This window comes from Maylandia zebra, linkage group LG23 (genome assembly GCF_041146795.1).
Source record: "Maylandia zebra isolate NMK-2024a linkage group LG23, Mzebra_GT3a, whole genome shotgun sequence".
Lineage (NCBI taxonomy): Eukaryota > Metazoa > Chordata > Actinopteri > Cichliformes > Cichlidae > Maylandia > Maylandia zebra.
In genome coordinates, this window is record NC_135188.1 from 8,427,249 (window position 1) to 8,446,439 (window position 19,191).

At 39.0% G+C, this 19,191-nt stretch overlaps 1 protein-coding gene across 2 annotated transcripts; it reads right to left on the minus strand.

Moving 5' to 3' along the window:
* Positions 1-1,475: 1,475 nt before the first annotated feature.
* On the minus strand, positions 1,476-17,345 carry LOC101478049 (protein-glutamine gamma-glutamyltransferase K). Of its 2 annotated transcripts, XM_014413991.3 has the most exons (15): positions 17,254-17,344; positions 16,635-16,764; positions 11,802-12,085; positions 11,493-11,684; positions 7,522-7,773; positions 6,273-6,391; positions 6,073-6,180; positions 5,596-5,773; positions 5,373-5,511; positions 4,819-5,011; positions 4,472-4,625; positions 4,055-4,339; positions 2,889-3,049; positions 2,655-2,791; positions 1,476-2,555 (listed from the first exon to the last, which is right to left on the minus strand). In XM_014413991.3, exons 3-15 carry the CDS (start codon positions 12,082-12,084, stop codon positions 2,396-2,398), a joined length of 2,361 nt encoding a protein of 786 aa, XP_014269477.3. In that variant the 5' UTR covers position 12,085; positions 16,635-16,764; positions 17,254-17,344; the 3' UTR covers positions 1,476-2,395. The 2 variants fall into 2 exon arrangements, with proteins under 2 accessions (XP_014269477.3, XP_014269480.3); XM_014413994.3 differs by lacking the exon at positions 16,635-16,764 and having other exon boundaries at positions 17,254-17,345.
* Between the last annotated feature and the right edge of the window lie 1,846 nt (positions 17,346-19,191).

The window sequence follows — 19,191 nt, forward strand, 5'->3', positions numbered from 1 at the left end:
GCTGTGGAGAGATTCAGTTTGCTTTTACCAGTTTGTTTGGATAGTTTGATATATAAACAGATGGTCTGTAACTAACCATAGTGATTTGAAAACTGCTACATTGGAAATTGATGGAAATACTGAAGGTCTGTGAAAGCAGGGACAGCAGCATCTACACTTCCTCAGAAAGCTAAGATCATTTAATAGAGAAAGACATTGATGAAACAGTTTCATAAATCCAACAGACTCTGTCCTTCTGTGTTATTTGTTGATTTAGAAATTTCTATGTGAAAAGAAAACCTCACTGAAACCTTCGGAAAGAGTGAAGAGCTCAGAGGAAGAGCGACAAAGCGGGTGACGTTTTCCAACGCTTTTATGTTCACCACATGTTAATTTTACACACCACAGCTGTAGCTGTATGTACTTATTTCCTGTGATGTGCCATTACTGAGTCAACATAGCTTCACTGGCTATTCTGGGTCTGTGCTAGCATTTTGTTGTAGTTAATTGACAGCGTTAAAGCAAATACACAGTTATGTTGTTTCAGTTTCTTTATGTTGCATTTCACAGTCTGTTTCTAGGTTTGATTGACAGTGTGTAGAACAAACTCCCAGAAAGTTTAAAAGTCAGCAGGAACAGCAGCAGCAGCCACAGCAAGCAATTCAACAGATAGTTTGTGGGAATTTTTTTGACAGTGAAACCCACCCACACTGCAGCTGCTGATGCCACTGTAAAGGACAAAAACAAATACTCCACCGATGCATTTCTTCCAAGGGCACATAATCCAGTTTATTGGCAGAGACGATGCAATGCATATCCTCACCTTTATAGCGCTCTATAAGTGCAACTGCTATGTTGTGTAAATGGATTTTTGCCAGGGTTGAAGAGGCAATTTGCAAAAAGAGAAGCCAACGCTGTGTTAGACAAGGTGCTTATGTATAGAGAAGAGCTTGTATGAATGAGTGCGAGTGTTTGAGTGCTCAGTTAGAATGAAAAAGAGCTATATAAGTACTAGGCCATTTACCAAGGCTGTAGAGCAGTGGACTCAATACACACCCTTGTGGGGAGTCAGCACTCAGTCAGCACTTGAGTGCATTCTTTGCATTCTGATGGTCTTTGGCATACTTTTAATTATAACAAGTAGTTATTTGAGTTACCATTGGCTTGAAGGTGCCTGAACGCTCTTCTCTACATTCATCATCAAGAATTTTCGTCTAGAGAACGGATACTCACTGGATATTTTCTTTTTTGTATAATTTTCTGTAAACTCTAGAGACTGTTGTATGGGGAAAACCCAGTAGATTTTTAAAAATACTCCAGCCAGCCTATTTGCCACCAACAAACAACATTCAAGCACATGCTAAATAGTTTAACACTGGCAACTGGCAACATTGAAAAAAAAAATTCTTAGCAGAGACACAGAGAACTTTTGACAGCAGCTGCATAACAATGGGCACACGCTGACATTAAAAATCAATAAATCACAGAATAAAACATAATTTTAACAAGTGGCATTTTATTAATATAATAGCATTTAAGTAGTGATTTGATATTTAAATGATTCTTTTGGCATCACATAATAAACAAAATAAATATATATAAAAATAGAATCAAAGACATAAACATAACGCCAGTCTTTACATAAGCACATCTCTTACATTAAAGCCAGCAGATGGTCCAACCTCAGCATCTACTGTGGGTCCCCAGACTGTTTCCTAATCATAGTAACCACATACTTTCATATGCATACTTTTTGCATATTCCAAGAAAACGTGAGGTGCTTATGTGGTGTGTCGATTATGTCTCTATTGCACTGGTTGGTTTAGAATAATGTTCAATGCTTCTTTTTTTTTTTGCAAGTCTAGAAGCATACAAGATGAGGAAATGTGAGTAATTGTCACTTTAGTTCAATACATCAATACATGTCAGTGCTAGCTATAGTGCTTGATCGGCTGTCAGAGCATAATGATGACATTTACAATGCTTACATAAGATTTCATAAAAAGTCATGATAAAAACTTTCTGGTTCCACATGGACACCTTTGCAAGAGCAAACATGTTCCAAAGAGGTTTTATGGATGCTGCCTTGTTCAATGCATTGTAGAAGTATGTTGCAAGAGTTTGAGCATTAAGATGTAAAGAAATTTTTATGCAGTTTAATACTGGTTTTCTTATTGTAGAGACAGTCTATTCTCTGTAACAGCCCATAAACGCCACCATGTTATCAAATATTTTATGGTTACGCGTGGTTATAAGTAATTTCAATATTCTACTGCAAAAATAAATCAGTACTGTGCTTTGTGAAAAAAATACTGGCTTATCATATAGAAAGCAAAAAGCAGAAAAAAAGACACAATCAGTGCCTATATAAATGAAATAACTGTCAGCATTCAGCCTCAAAGTGGCTCTATTATCACTATAGAGGGGCGTTGCTTTTCTCCTCCACAGTGATGTCACTCACACCATGAACCTGCGTGAGCTGCTTACAGTCCAGTGAAACTAGTAATTTTCTCGTTCCAGAAAGGGTGGGGATGAACTGCTCAGTGAGAGACACAGAAGCATGGCTGCCAATATCTCTGAGGGTAGGACAGGAAATGACAGTAGCAATCACAAAAGAGATAGCTAGACAAGGTATTTAAAAAAAACACAGTATAAAGTATATTATTCCTCCTTACCCATAATTTATCATTCGAGCAGTCAGAAGGCCAAGTCCTTCCACATGGAATATCACTGCTTTCAGCACTTGTGGCAGTGGATTAGTAAATGAAATCTCTACTGACATCTTCTCTCCTACCACAGCCTTCCCCAGTGGCTATTTGACAAAAAACGGAAAGAAAACAACTTTAGATATAGATTTATATCTTAATCTTCTTTCCTGTAATAATCACCTGATTAACTACGTGGCTTACTTTAATGATGAGGTCTGGTGTTCTGAGTCGGAAACTGAACTGAGTAGCAAGGATCTGCTGTGTTTCTGTGACCCTGCCTGATACTGTAAGCATCAGGGCAGCCTGATCTATCAGTTTGTCCTTGTAGTCTTTGTATTCCAGGGCCCACTCCAGAATCTTTTCTGTAGACAACAGAATAGTGAAGATGGCCTTTATAATTAGTGAAGATGGCCTTTATAATTAGTGAAGATGGCCTTTATAATTAGTGATATTATATATATATATATATATATATATATATATATATATATATATATATATATATATATATATATATATATATATAGTTTGTAATTATTCAGAGTTTGTAATTATTCAGGTGCAGTCGGTACCTCCCACACTACCCCTCAAAGTCACTCACTGGTTTCCTGTATTCTGCCTCCTTGATCCCCTCAATGAATGCGAATGCAACTGTATCATCCCAAAATTTGACAGAACTTGGTATTGTAATGTTAGGCACCAGTACATTATAATTTTTTACAATAATTTACCTGCAACCATTGTCAGCAGATGTTTTCAAACATATTTAGCTTCATAATATTATATCAAGTTAATCTTTTTTTTAATATATATATTTTTTGGCCTTTTTTGGGCTTTATTGGACAGATACAGTGAAGATTGACAGGAAAGCTACACCTAGACATCATTGATTCCTTTTATAACATATATGGATACAATGTATGGGCACCGCTGAGGGCAGAAAGCATCTCCAAGTCTCAAGCCAGCTTGAAAAGACTGGATTGCAAACTGTGGATTAGGAATGATTGAGTTTCTCTCTGGAGTGGAGGAATTCAAGTAATCTAGGGATTTGTTCACAAGTGGGAGAAGAATGGACCGTGTATTGTCAGATATTTCGGTGTCATGTCTGTGTGGTGATGCAGTGGTAACGGCAGAGATGAGCCCAAAGGCTTCCCCTCTTCATAAGTTTAAGACTATGGAGTCACGCAGTGGAAATTGGCTTCTTCAAAAAGGTGTCTGCCCTTGCCCATAGAGATGGTGGTGGAGGGAAAAAGGACTACGATCCAGACTTCAATAAATAATAAAAAAAATATTTATTCTGCTTGTGAGATAAGCCTTGTGATCTTGCTGATGAAAAAAAGTCATCCAAAATGAAATGCTCCACTCACCCTCATTGGGAAGTACTTCTATATCTGTCGTGTCAGTTCTGACTGTAGCTTTGTGGACACCGGTGTAGTACATGACTGACACCTGGCTGTGCAGACTGACACTGCGTTGCTGTGAACTGCTGTTTTTCAACGTGATCATCAGCTCTGCATCTTTTCCCATTTTAGGACCTTCACCATCTAGCGTAACTTCTAAAGAGACATCCTGAGCTGTAGGAGATGAATAAGCTTTTGCTTTGGAGCCAAAGCTACATGCTGTTTCCACAGCAATGCGTTCCTCATTTGAGCCTGAGAATGACAAGAAATGTTGAGATATTTGAATAAGTTATCCAAAAATAATATCTCAGTTATAGCCCTTTTTAAATTTTTTGTGATCTCCTTTAAGTCTAAGTAAGTGTCTGCTTTTTTGTTTGATGCTACCTTCAGGATGTTTGTAAAGGTGGGTGATATCACTGCGTTCATTAGAGCCAACTGCTTTGGTGCTGATGGAGATGCCCACAATCTTTTTCTCACTGTATATTTGAGTGAAGGTCCCATCTGCATTCTTCTGCCAGTAGATTTTATCACTGTTCACCTGAGATATCGATGAGACAGACCATGAGAGAGAGATGGGGTTAGAAAATAAAGTCCCCACCACAAAGGAAGCTGTCATGCATATATTTAATGCGTGCCATATGAATCCTTATCAGTATACAGTGTTTTCATATCTACTATGATAAATGTCTTCTACCTTCCCAAAACACAGTAAAGAAGAATATTTCACAAACCTCAGCAAACACAAAAGCTGTGTCACGTTTCAGGTAGACCTGACCATAGCGCACAGCGGCGAGAGAAGCAGGGCCACAGCAGTAGGTGCCCTGGCTGGTCTCTTGAGGCGTGGCGTCGACAGCCTGCCATCCTCCGTGGCCAGGAGGTAAGTCCTTACGAGCCATCCAGCAGTCATTCCACACATGGAAGTTCCTTCAGAAAACAATTATGGTTGGTAAACTAAAGTTATAGTGAAAACAGCTGTGGAAATTTTAGTTCTGCGTAAATCTGTCAAGTACTATGAGGTTTCTGTGGGTAGTTTTTAAAACCTGTTGTAACAATTTTAAAGTAAATCAACCACATACCAATGTATAAATGAAGACACATGTGCTGATGTTGCCATCTTTGTATCGTCAGACTTAAATTATTAGGCTATACCACTTATCTTTTAGTTGTTTCCAAATACTGGTACTTGTACCACTGAGGAGTAACTTTAGATTAAGCCACTAGAGTCATGCAACGCTTAACCTCCTTCTTTGTAAGTCAAGGTAAATGTGACATATGGTGAACATACCAAATTGAGTCCACATTGAGGTTCTCTATAGGCTCCAGGTTCTCATCCAGGTACACATCTGTTGTCAATGAAACATCTGTGTCATGTGCTGAGCTGAAGTTGGTCACGGTTCGGGTGGGAATGCCTAAACACCGTAAAACTGAAAAGAAGACAATGGGTTTAATATCGTATCAGCCACTTAGTTTGATCAAATAAATTTATTGTTAGCTGAAAAAAGTCTAACCTGTTGTGACTACACCAGCAAACACCCAGCACTGGCCATATTTAACAGGGGTTCCATTCTTTTTGTGGTATTCCTCAAGGATTTCTACACTTCCACTCCACACTGTTGGAGAAGTTCCATTTGAATAATCTCCTGACCAGTTTCCCTCCAAAACACCTTGGTCATCAGGGGAGTTTACCTGAGAAATAAAGGAAGTGTTTCATGTTTTCATGGTTGACTTTAAGGACAATACCCGAAATACCTTAAGTTAGCTAGGTTTTTTGTTTATTAATTCAAATCTGGACATTTGTTTTTTGCATTTAATCCATAGCAGGTGTAAGCAGAAGTGTGCAGCCACCATTTGGCCACTTGGTATCCACTCCAGCTTTCAGCCACTGCCTGCGTTTAGGGGACTATGATATGGCATATGCGGTTTAACATATTTTACTGTTTGTTGTATGTCCAGTGATGTCGTTGTTAGTTGGGATCTCGTCTCACCATTGCTGAGATGATTCGCACCACATTAACTGGGTCACCCCACCCAGATGGAGAAGTTCCACTCTTTTCCATGACAAAGAGGCAAGCAGCCAGAATCCTGTCACTAAACTGATATCAAATGAGAGGAAAACATGAGGAGACCATGTCAGTTTCGACCGCTAAGCTTGGTCATTAAACATTAAGATTCAGAGCACCCTCACCTGTCCGTAGTTCCATGTCCTCGCTCCAATTTGATCCTTTGTGCCATAGTAGATTCGTCCAGTGTCATTTAGGATGTACTCTTGCCTTTCATCTTCAGAATCCATGTACACAATGTCATCTGACAGAAAATAGGAAAGGCTAAATTTTTAACTGGAAATAACACAAGGTCACTCTGAAGCATAGACTCTACAAGTAGGCTTTATCTTCTAAATTTGGTTTCTTTTCTATCACAGTTTCATGGTATTTTTACCACCCTAAATATCTTTTATTAAACTGTCTGAGTCATTCTTGAAGGCTGTCTGTGGAGATTTATTTTGAACTGATGACAAGGGTATATCCATACTGTGCTTGTTGTATAAGAGCACCTCCTACACATATATTTGGAAACGATGGCATACGTCTGTTGTCGTCTGGTGACGCTTGTAATTTTTGTACTGAACTTTTGAGAGGTTCAGTAGTTGTCATTTTAGGGGCTGTCACTGCTTTGTATAGGGCATTATTTCAGAGAAATAGTGTGGTATTTTTGGAAAGATACACTCACTACAACATAAGAAGATGAAGCTGAACAGAAGGAGGGAGATGCTGGCAAGAAAAATACTCTTGCTAGCAGCATAACCTGAACATGTTATATTTAGTGATAACTGTGGGAAGATACTGCTATTTAGCACAAAAGATAGTAGCACCATAAGTGACCAGCCTACCACAAATAACAACACTGCAAACAAAAACTAACCCTTTAAAGCCTAAACAAAAAACAAATTTGTTTTTTTTTAAAAATACATTTTAATTTCCATATATGATTTTTATTTTGTGTTGTATTTGATACATCTGGCATTTTTTTCTTGTTGTGTAACTTCTTTAGATTTATCAGGGGGAAAAATCACACCGATGATTTTGAAGTCACAAAACACTCACAAGAAACTGTATGTATCAAATATGATACACTAGGTGATTTAATAATTTTTTTATTTGCCATTCTCAATATGAGAATTTGATTTTCTTATTTAACACTAATGCCAGAGGACTTTATTCCAAAAAACTCCAAGTATGCAATTTTGTATGTACACAATAACCTACACAATAGCCTGATGTGGCCCAACCTAGAAATGTAACTGCACATCACCATCACCACAACCCACACAGGTATAAATACTGGTAGCAGGGTTGGCCACTTGCATAGGCTGCATTATAGGCTCTGCATAGATTCATTCCAGAAGTATAAATTAACCATAAGATGTCCATATTTACCTTGACACCAGGGGTTAAACAATATGTAGATGTCATTGGCAGGGTCATGTGTGGAACTGGCCGATCCATTTTGATTATTTGTTTCCACTGTGAGTTGATATCGGCCAATGACGGCTGTGGCTGGAGAATTCACCAACAGTTTTATCTTTTTGTCCTCCTGTTTCACAACAGCAGCCTCCCAGCGATCACCCTCCAGCTTCGCCACCAGTGGGATGATTACATGAGTTCCCTTTGCCACTACTGCCAATGGACCTTAGTAGGTGAAAAAGAAAAGAAAAAAAGTGTTACTGGCTGTTATTCATAACATGCCCAAACAGTTACTGTGCTTTTTTTTAAGAATCACTTCCCTCAATTAAAACCACACCTGCATTCCCAGAGTATGTTTGAACAACAGAAACTAAAAAGAAGGAACACAGAAAGCTCTGTCCTGACAAGCTGTCTACACACACACACACACACACACACACACACACACACACACACACACACACACACACACACACACACACACACACCTTGCGTGACAGCATTTGATCTCAGCGCAGCTGTGCTATAAAAGTCTCCATGTTTTCAGCTTCACTGTTACTGCACTATCTTGACGTTTGAAGTTAGTGTGGCCTCATCATTATCAAAAGAAAGCTTGATCTTCAAAGACAACAAAAAAAATAGTGTTTTCTATAATATATAAACTCACAATTTCCCACAGTACAAACAGCTGAAATGTTCAATTTGTTGCCACATTAAGGAGCTCTCCTTCTAAAGTGATAGTGGAAAACAACAGCTTTCCATGGCTATCACTCTCTACCCTCAGTGGGTGTGACCTTGTCTTGACTGTGTTTTCAAATGCCTTAAGAGAACTGATTTGCTTTTCTCCAGTTTCACCCTGAGATGTTTATCTGATTCAGTCATGGACAGACAGGCCACTGATTGTGTGTGACAAAAGGAATCGAAAGCGGCTCGCAAAGACATGAGGAAAATGAATGAAACGGCCATTGTTAAGGAAAAAGTAGTTGCCTCTGCATTATAGTGACCAAGAGGGAGGGAAAAAACAGACAGGAGATGCCAGGACGCCATAATGACTTACTGGCTGATGGGAAAGCAGCAGCTGTGCACCACTAGCCACCACGAGTGATAAAGATAGCAAGTTCATTAACATGGACAAAGACTACACCTTTACATAACCACTGAGGGACTCTAACCCAGTGACAGCTACTCGAGACTCTAACTCTGGTTCAGGGAAGACTTTATGATTTTCTTTTATAAAAACAAAAGAGAGCAAGAGATAAACAGAGGGAGAGAAACATAACACTCTCAGGTGCACAGCTCTGAGTGTGAACACATAAGCCCCTCCCACCTGCTGTCTAAACCTTCTGTTTTCATGAGGCTGCCAATCAGAAGAAAATTGACTTAAAGGAAAGGAGAAAAGTTAATACAGCTTTTTTGTTGTTGTTTTTTCCCAAACAGTGGATGAAATGTTGGGGTTCAACATAACTCATGAGAAGATAAATTAGGATATTTTAAACTAAGAATCAAGAAAGAGTTACTAAGGCCTCTGTAGCTGAGTCCAAGAATGAAAAAATATCCTTGGAAAGGAGCAAGACTCTTTTATAATTCGACAAGCTTGTTAAATCTAACAGATAAATATGCATGATAAGTGCTGTAGATATTCAAGGAGACCAGTTGATGAAGCCTTCTGTTTTCGGTGGCTATTGCTCAATAATTGGGACATAAATTATACCAGTGCACAAAAGAACTGTAATTAGCAGATGGCCATGACATTTTCAGACACTTCTGGGTACAAATGAGCAAAACCCCAAAAATCTGATGATAATTGTTAAAGAGTTTACTCCTAATTGATGAGTAACTGCCACAACTTGACATTCTTACACTTTTGTTTTGTATCTTCAGTTTATGGTTTCCTGCTGCGCACGGCCTGCATTTCTGCAAAGCAACAGTAAACAGCTGCTGGCTAAAGATTCTAAAGACAACTATTCCTAGAAATATTGAGATTTGATAGTTCCAGGGTGTATTAACCCTTTTGTTTACTGCCAGGCCTTTTCTCTGCCTTACAGGGGGAAAGAACAGAGAAGAAAAAACTGTCAACGTGCAGTTCACTGTGCCTGACACTTTCATTTTGTCAGGTGTGACAAGAATCACCTCCTTAAAATTTTTTGCAGGGCTTCCGAACCAAAAGGTCAGAGCATCTGTCAACTGTCACTCTCTTTCGCCTAAAAAATCCTTGACTATTTAAAACAGTGTGTCGTTTTAGGTTGTGCTGTGATTAGCTTTTGTGCTGTGTGTCTGATGTATCTCAGAGTACAGTCTTTAGACTGAATATAGGGTACTGTAAGCATGCCTGAAAACAGAGAGCTGGGGGCAATTTAGTTAGTAATGCAGTGCCATTCTGGAGAGCGGTGTTATGGTTTTCAAAAGCATAAAAACTGGCATTGTCTGCTGCTTTTGTTCTCCTGCTTATTGCTGGTATTACAGATGGCTTTTTAAATTAGTGTTCACGTTGAATGTCGCTGTTGTTTTTGTCTCAAATTATGGATAAAATAGGTTAGAACTATATTTTTTCCCTCTAAATGCAAAATCTAGAATTTAAAATGTATACATTATTATTCTGTCACTTTACCAAAACAAAACCTTTCATTAAACAGTGCATTATAGAGCCCACCTTTTCTGTAGCAGCAGCACTGTAATTATTCTGCTTAAGTGTCCCTAACTTGCTATCACACACAGCTGTAATTGTAAGATCTATATTGGTTTTCCCTGTCTGACAGCATTCAATTCTCACAAGCAGTGTGCAGAGACAGGCATGCACACTGGGTAAACAGGTGGCGTCCGAGGCTCATGCAGCTGGCAGTGGCAGCAGTGACAGTGAATTCTCAGTAGAAGGGATCTCTAGTATCAGCAGGACTGAAGATTGCATCTGTAAAACACTCTCCCAGGACCATAGCAACCCCAACTGTTACCATAGCAATCTGAACTAAAAAATCCCCTTCTCTCATCCACAGCCTTCCCATATATCTATAAGTATCTATTTCACACATCTATGCAGCCTCAACACACAATCAGCAAAAAAACACAGTACAAGATGTGAGCATAAAAGAAAAAAATGTATTTTTTTTGTAAATTAGAGAGCTTCTACTCTCCGGAGAGCCATTTATAATGAATGAATGGGCCCTATAAGACCTGCAGTCCAAAACCTTTGATGCAATCCCCAGCAACTTCTTGAAATTGGCACTAAAAAAAAGTCAGCATGTGTGCATTCCCATGTTAAAATGCCCAATTTCAGCTGTGAGAACAAGTTTGGAGCCTGCAAAAGAAACAAACAACTATTGTGGTTTCTAGGGCTAGCTTAACTTTACAAAGCTGTCCAGTGGATTTTTTAATTTAAATACCGTGCCTTGACTTCAGATAACACAGGAAGCTGTTGCTGATAGTGATCTCCTATTTTACTGTAATTATTTGAGAAGTAATATCATCTGGTTTATGGATGCATCTTGGTGCTTAACTACTGCAGAAAAGAAATACTTCACAGGAGAATAAGAAAACAAAATTTCACTGCATTTCATTGAGTTTCATTTCAGTTCAGGAATATAATCAATACTGTAACTACAAACAATTAAAAATGGGGCTGCTTTGTCTGGAAGTGCATGTAGAAAAAAGAAAAAAGAAAAAGCAATTTAGCTCCATTCATTCCTATTCACAGTAGACTATATTAGAACAGGCTCCCCACTATATGCACTGTATCATGTGCTGCTCTGCACAAGATTTCAGGAAAACATGTGAGTATGTTGTGACCAGTTTGGATCCTTCCCATCCAGTTTCATACTCTGGCTCTAAATATTTCTGGCTAGTCTTGGATGAAATTCAGTCAAATTTGAAATTTTCTGTTGCCCCAAAAAACAAAACAACACTATAACATGTATTACTTTTATAAAAGTCTCCATTCACTTCTCACAAACCTGTTTTAAGGTCGAGATGAAGCTCATCGGAGGAGGGGTTGAAAGGTCGAGATAAGGTTATCCACATCTCGAAACTCTGCCCCCTGCGGATGATTAAATTATCACTTTGGTAGAGATGAGTGTGATGCTCTGTGCGATTCGCCCCTGATTTGCTTTTCAGGAGGTCTATTGACTTCACTTTGAGAAGGACTTCTGAAGAAAAGAAAAGAAAAAACATAGGACACGTTGAAGTATTTCATATTGTTGGCATTTCTTCCCTTTTTGGGGGGGGGGGGGTAAACAGTGGCTATATGGAGTCTCTCTAATCACCGTCAAGCTCTTTGTCACCAGGCACAGGTTTCTCGCCGTTTCCCCCGTCCTCCTTACCCGGCCCATCAACCAGCGTGACCTCAGTGTCTATGCCATCATCATGCTTGGGACAGCAGCATGGGCAGACCTTACGCAGCCACTCCTTGCATGCATTTCCTTTTTTAACATTGTTTTCCTTTGGCTCTTCTTTTTCTGCCTCTGTGTCCTCCCCAAATCCAAAAGTGACAGATGGAAAGCGACCTACTGCAGATCTGCCTCTTGCTGATCGCCTCTCTGCAGGCATTCTGGAGAAAAAAAAATTATAAAGAACAACAATTAGATAATCAATGACTTTGGTATTAATAATAGTTAACATCCCAGCCTTTACAAATGCTTCTATGCATATATTTCTTTTCACAACTGTTCATAAAATGGTCATAAATGATTAAGGTACCACAGTAAGTGATCTAAAAGGTAATCCATTGTCACTGTGAACAAAGACAAGAAGGGTCTTTTCATCAGCTAAGTTCAGCAGTATTTTTAATCCATCAAAGCTTCAGTATCTTATGATCTAAGCTCACCGGCTCATTACTGATGGATTCTATGCATCATGTCTTTGCTTCAGTGTGAGAAATTGCTGATTTAAGTCCTTTGAAATAAATTTAAAAAACCGGAACATAATCTTGCAGTGAAACTCTACCCTAACATATTATTTCCCAGAGTGCAACATCTGGGCAGGGAAAAAGAAGAAAATGGTAATGGCATGGTAATCTCAAGAAAGTATTATAAATATTACATGTTATTCATATTAAACTGCAACCATTTCTACTGTTTATTGGTTATAGTCAGTGATTTCAGTGTTGCTTGACTGCTTACAGATAGTCTTTCAACAATTTCTTTATCTTAGCTAACCATCTGAACGACTGAATGGCTGCTTTTAAATGGAGAATATTCATTATCCATTACCATTATCCATAAGAATGTCTATTAACTGGAGAAACATGTCTGGATTTCTGCTGCAACATTCGGTGTAAACAACATGAAAACGTCCATGATCTATCTTGCCTTGAAACAACAATTCATGCTGCTGGTAATAATGTCATAGTGTGCGTGATATTTTCGTAACACACCTCAGGCCCCCTTAATACTGACTGAACATTTTTTAAATGCCAGAGTCTACCTGAGCATATTGCTGACCACGATCGCCTCTTTATGAGTCAAATTGGACAGTGATTGGACTCATCTCGGACGGGGATGAGTCTGCCTACAGGAGGGTGGTTGAACGTCTGGTGTCCTGGTGCAGCCACAACAACCTGGTGCTGAATGCCCAGAAGAGTGAAGATTATTGTGGACTTCAGGAAGCACACAGCCCCACCCCCCCACCCCCCCCCCCCCCCCCATCATCCTGACTGACACCCTCATCACCACTGTGGACTCATTCCACTTCCTGGGTACCACCATCACCCAGGACCTCAAGTGGGAGCCCACCATCACCTCCATCATGAAGAAGGCCCAGCAGAAGATGTACTTCCTGAGGCAGCTGAAGAAATTCAACCTGCCAACACGGACGATGATGCAGTTCTACACTGAAATCATCGAGTCCATCCTCACCTCCTCCATCACTGTGTGGTACGCTGGAGCCACTATCAGGGACAAACAGAGACTGCAGCATGTTGTGCGCTATGCTGAGAAGGTGATTGGCTGCAGACTCCCATCTCTGCAGGACCTTTACACCTCCAGGACACTGGGGTGTGCAGCTCGGATCACAGCTGACCCTTCTCACCCTGGACACAGTCTGTTTGACCTGCTCCCCTCAGGCAAAAGGCTCCGGTCCATTTGAACCAAAACCTCTCACCATAAGAACAGTTTCTTCCCCCCTGCTGTTGGACTCATGAACAATAACCATATGACTGTTCACACCACAAACACATGACTCTATACTGTGTTCTCTGCATCTGTTCCATTTTTGCACTGATCATCACTTATGTTTATTTAAGTGTTGTCTTACAGTATGTTTTGCACTACGTACCGCAGCAATTTCCCAATGCTGTAAACCTGCTCAACATTTGGCAATAAAACCCTTTCTGATTCTGAAATGGAGCACCAACCTTGAAAATGTGGTGGAATGGGAGCTTTTAATCACACCCACAAATTTGTAGGAGCCAACGATGCTATCACATCATTATGAACCAAAAACTGTGAGGAATATTCGTTCCTTCATTTATGAATCATTGATTTGTTTTCAAGGAGAAACTCAAACGTGTGTTTTGATTCAGCCTAGTCTGTCTCTAAATCTTTAAACTACTTTGTTCAACTTAGTTCTGTATGCATAAAGAATGATTCCCCCCCCCCCCCGGCAAGACTTAGGAGGGGTGTTTTGACTCTGCAGTAGGCTACCCTCAGGAGAGTTCTGTAGCTGATCCTCTGAAGCTGATTTATGAGTCTGTGAAAGCATTTGAGTGGTCCTCTGGGGAACCGAGCACATGTTCTTATCCACAGCTGTGCAATGACAAAGAATTTTGTCATTGCAAATTTCAAAGAACACAGTCGTTTGTCACCTCTTAAGAAGAAACATTACACACAGGGTACATTTCTCAGGTGAACTACAATCATCACAACTATTTCTCTCCCTCTCTCTGTGCTTTGCTCACTTCACTCTGATTTGTCTTGCACATTTTTCTTCCTTCGAAGAAATACTATAAACCTTCTAAAAGCCTTTCACACCCACACTTTACATTCCTCGACATCAGCGACTGTTTCATTTTCACCAAATAGGTTCAAACAATAATAAGACTGACAATGAGTTCGGTTCTTATTCATATGTCGAGAATCTGAGGGGTTAAAATAAATTGCAAGCAGCCTCAGCATTGGTGACGAAACACCTCCACCCAGGTAGGAACTGGGCGTCATATTTACTGCTGGCAGATAGCCAACTAAAAACTGCTTAACAAAACAATGTAGAAACAAAGACACACATTTATCTACACACACAGAAACTGATTTATTGCCTAGCAACAAAACACTTTTTAAAAATATATGTATGTGTATATATATTGTACTCCACACAGCTACATTTATTAAAGATACAGTGGTTTTTCCCCCCCTTTTTCTACAGTCAATACGGCAAATCAATTTGTTCAATCAAGGTTCAAGAGAAGTAACCAGAATACCTACAATGTTGTGCCATTACAGTTTTAGCAGACTTGTATTCTACTGTGGAGGTAAGCATCAACGACACAGCTCTCAGTTCTCACTCCTTCTTTATTCGTCTCCAACATCAACTGCGCATATCGCGCCACAAAACACAGGAACACACTTCCTATACACTGGGTGTGAGTGGAGCCCTCTAGTGGTCCACCACACTACTGATATTTTCTCTGTTTAAAGAGTTTAATTTGACACAAACAATGTAAAGCTTCAGCTGTTGAACTAATTTTCTAACTAAATAAGTACAAACATATAAAAACAAACTGTTTTCATTCTTGTTTAGAGAAACTGAAGATCCTTTTTGCCTACAGAGCATTTTAACAGCATGTGCTGAAAGGTCTGCTAAAACGCTACTTCTTTTTAAAATGTTTGAAATTGTTATAAGTTAATTCAAGATGGGTCATCCATTCAAGTCATCATTTCTAGTAAAAAAAAAAAAAGTGAATATCGACACATTTACAAAGTTATAAAGTTATCTAAAAATAAGCATGCAAATAACCTAAAATAATTGCAGAAAATCCTCCTGCACTGAATAGCAGGAGTTAATGTAAATGTCAATAGCTTTGCATATATTTGTTGAAAACAAAAGAATTGAATAAGATAAAAGTTATCCATCGAGATTGGCCCACAGTGGGTACAATGGACCAGACAAAATCTATATTCTAGATGACAGCACTTACTAATTACTCTCGATAGACTCGCTCTAGATTAGCTGGGATAGATTACAGCCTGCCCGCGACCCTGCTAAGCATAAGCAGAAGAGAATGGATGGGTGAATGGATAAATGTACTCATTGTCTATACTTTCCTTTCTTTTAGAAAACAACACATATTCTCAAGACTAGAAATTTAAGGATAATAGCAAAGACGCCTTTGATAAAGAGCCCCAGAAACCTTTTATGAACTTCATATCCAGATTTTTGTGATGAACTAGACTATTGTTCTGCAAAATTTAGTTAATCACGCAGCGGCACAACAACATATAAGATATGCTTAACTTGGTTTTTGGAAATAAATCCATTTGGATGTTTATCTGGTTAGAGGGCAGTAGCCCAGGCAAACTCATTCAACCTCACCACTACACCTATGTCCAGTTTAGAATCACCACTTAACTGAACATTCACATCTGTGAACTTACCAAAAGAAAGAATGCACGTGCACACAGGCTTGAACCTTGAACGTTACTGGGGTAACAGTGCTGACCAGCACACTTTTATTGTTTGTTGATTTAGTATAGTAAAAATCCCATGCCAGCAGAATGGCTAAAACGTTAAATCAAGCTGTTTTTTCACCCTCCACTTGACACTTAATAAGCTACATCTGTATAGTAGGCCTGTATGAGGGCCTACTATAGGTTTAGGAGACACACAGAATAGACATAGCTCCTGTTAGTTTGCTTGCAGGATGATGTTATATTAAATAATCTGTCAAATGTAAAATTTTGAGATAAGGGGAACTTTCATGAAGCTGCCCATCAGTGAGAAGGAGACAGCCGATTGTCATTACTTCTTCAGCTGCTGTTTTACACTCTAACTAATCAGAGCATATTTTCTCTGGCTGGCAGTGGCACATCTTGGATGACTGAACCAATGAGCAACTGAAACTGGCATTTATTTAATGATAGTCAAATGTCAGATTCTTAGTTTACCCTCATGACTTTAGCAGTTGATGTAAAAGACCCGAGTGTTATTCATTAAAGCTGGGTATTTTCCTTCAGGAGGGTGCTGAGCAGTAAGCATCCACAGCTGCACTCATGACCTCTTTGACCACAGGACCGTCTGTTTTGAAACACAAGGAGAAGTTCTGATATCTATTTCGCATTACAATTAAACTGACAGGAAATGATCACTGTATTTATTGAACTGTTATGCGTAATTTGGCAAATCTAATAGCTATTAAGGTGCTACTGTGAATCATATCTAATATGTACAGCATACAGATATTTTTTGAGGAATTCACTGTGAAGAAAAATACATTAATGTAAAAAATTGATTGACAGCAAGAGCTAATTTCGCAGGAAATAGAAATGTCAATGAACCTTTTCATTATTTTTTCATTAATACACAATCCTGACATGGCAACTGAGGTAGCAATACGTAACTGCGTTTGAGCCATACTCCTTTTCCCTATTAATGAATTACTTGGTTGAAAAAACTAATGTTTAGAAGAATAATTGAATGAATGTGAGCTAAATACAGTAAACATTGTTAGGAACACAAAGTGTAAATCTGTCTGAGCTACATAGCAAGTATAGAGTTCAAACTCACTCAGTTCAGTTTGAGAAGAAATGTGAAAGAAATGCAGTCTGGAGGGAGAAACCTTGTCTTCGATGTGCCTTTCCCTTTCTTAAACAAGCTCCAACTTCAGAGCTGCTTTAAATACTTGGCTAAGACTCAGGGGACACGCCTTTCTGTTGCACATGGAGCAGTCGGGCCAGATATTTCTCCAGACGCTGAAGCAACAACAGAAATTATTTAGGCATGGCACAAGCAGCCTTTTAAATATTACGAGAGAAAATAAATTTTTCTTGTCACTCTTGGTATGAACTATATCGGATAAGTTATGCAAAAACTGACACTGTCTCCTGTTTCAACGATTTTAGTTAGTAACAAATTTTCACCTGTGCCTCTCCCACTTTCACACAAAACAGGTTAATCCTCAGTAAGACAGTGAGGACACACCTCCCTGCTGCACTAGCATCAATCATGTCAAATGTTTAACCAGAAGCCAACGTCAGAGCAGGTGAAATCAAACATCCACTTAAAAATTTTTCCACTATTGGAAAATATGACAGTTTGAGAAACTGAGCTAGTTTCTTGTTCTCTTTAGTATTTTTCATCTTAATTATGTTAAAAAGTTCATTGTTTTTTAACATATGGAAAATGAATAAGTTAAGAAGAAGTTTGAATGGTTCTCTGTGTTGTTGACCCTGCGACAGCCCTCTTCCTCTATGGCAGCTGACACCCTCGTGACCATGAATTGGATAAGAGGAGAAAGCTGGACGAATGTTTTGGGACTTTTTGCTTGTTTTGGACAGTTAAAGTTACAAACTCTGTACCCCGTTATATTTAACGTGATTAGCTGTTCCAGTAAAGTAAAGAATTCTTTATATAAAGATGAATGCACAATAAAAAAGATGACATTTTCTGCTTTGACACATGACAAAAACCCATCCTTCAGCAAAGTGGCATGATCTGAAAACCTTTGACCTACCTGATGGCACATGTGGGATGCCTGCTTCGAGGAATATGTGAACCGGAAGGGAGTGGATGCCCACTCACTTTTATGCAACAGACATGACCACTGACTGGTTGAGTTGGTTTTCACTGATTGATAGGTAAATGAATGCTGAATAAAGCCTAATCCTATTAAGAGAGCAATTAATGAAGCGTAAAACCCCAATGAAAGTCATGTAACAATATTCTTCCTGATACCACTGGATACAAGAATTCAATAAACAGAGAAGACTTCACTATACATAGTGTGGAAAATGTTACCGACTGTGGTTCAGATGCTACAGGGTCCAGTAAACAAAGCACTGGTAATTTAGTCCCCTCCACATCCCAAGATGACCTTGGGTAAGATGGTGGACCCCCTGAAAGCTCTGCAGCCATTACTGCTTTATGACAATGTGTGGGTGTAAAAGGTTGAATGAGAAACACACTCTAAAGCACTTTGGACTGTTAAGCTTTAAAAGTACTTTACCAGTGAAAGGCATTTAGCATAGCATTACAGGCAAAGCAGAAACTTCTTTGCCGTGCTAAAGTAGATCTTGAGATGATCAGTCGATTCAAGAGGCTCCCAAAACCTTCCTTTCAGGAGTTTACATTGGGGGTGGGGGGTTATTCATTGATTTCCAACTTTTCATGTTGCTCAGCAGATTAATAATAACAAGACTGACAAATGATGTGATGATTATTATCTTGATTAGCTTTAAGGCATGGAAAAATGCTCATGTTAACAGCTTGTGACATCATTGTATGACTGCAGAATTGTTTACATGAAGATGAAAACATAACACCGTTATAACCCTTACATAGTGTTCATATTTGATGCCTGCATATGGTCCAGGTTAATTTTGACCCAGGATGAGAATTTGCTCATAAATTTTCAACTGCAGATCTATTTGAACCATATGCATAACCTATGTGACAATAATAAATGGATGATTAATCCTTAATTAATGTTTCAGAGACCAGGGAGAG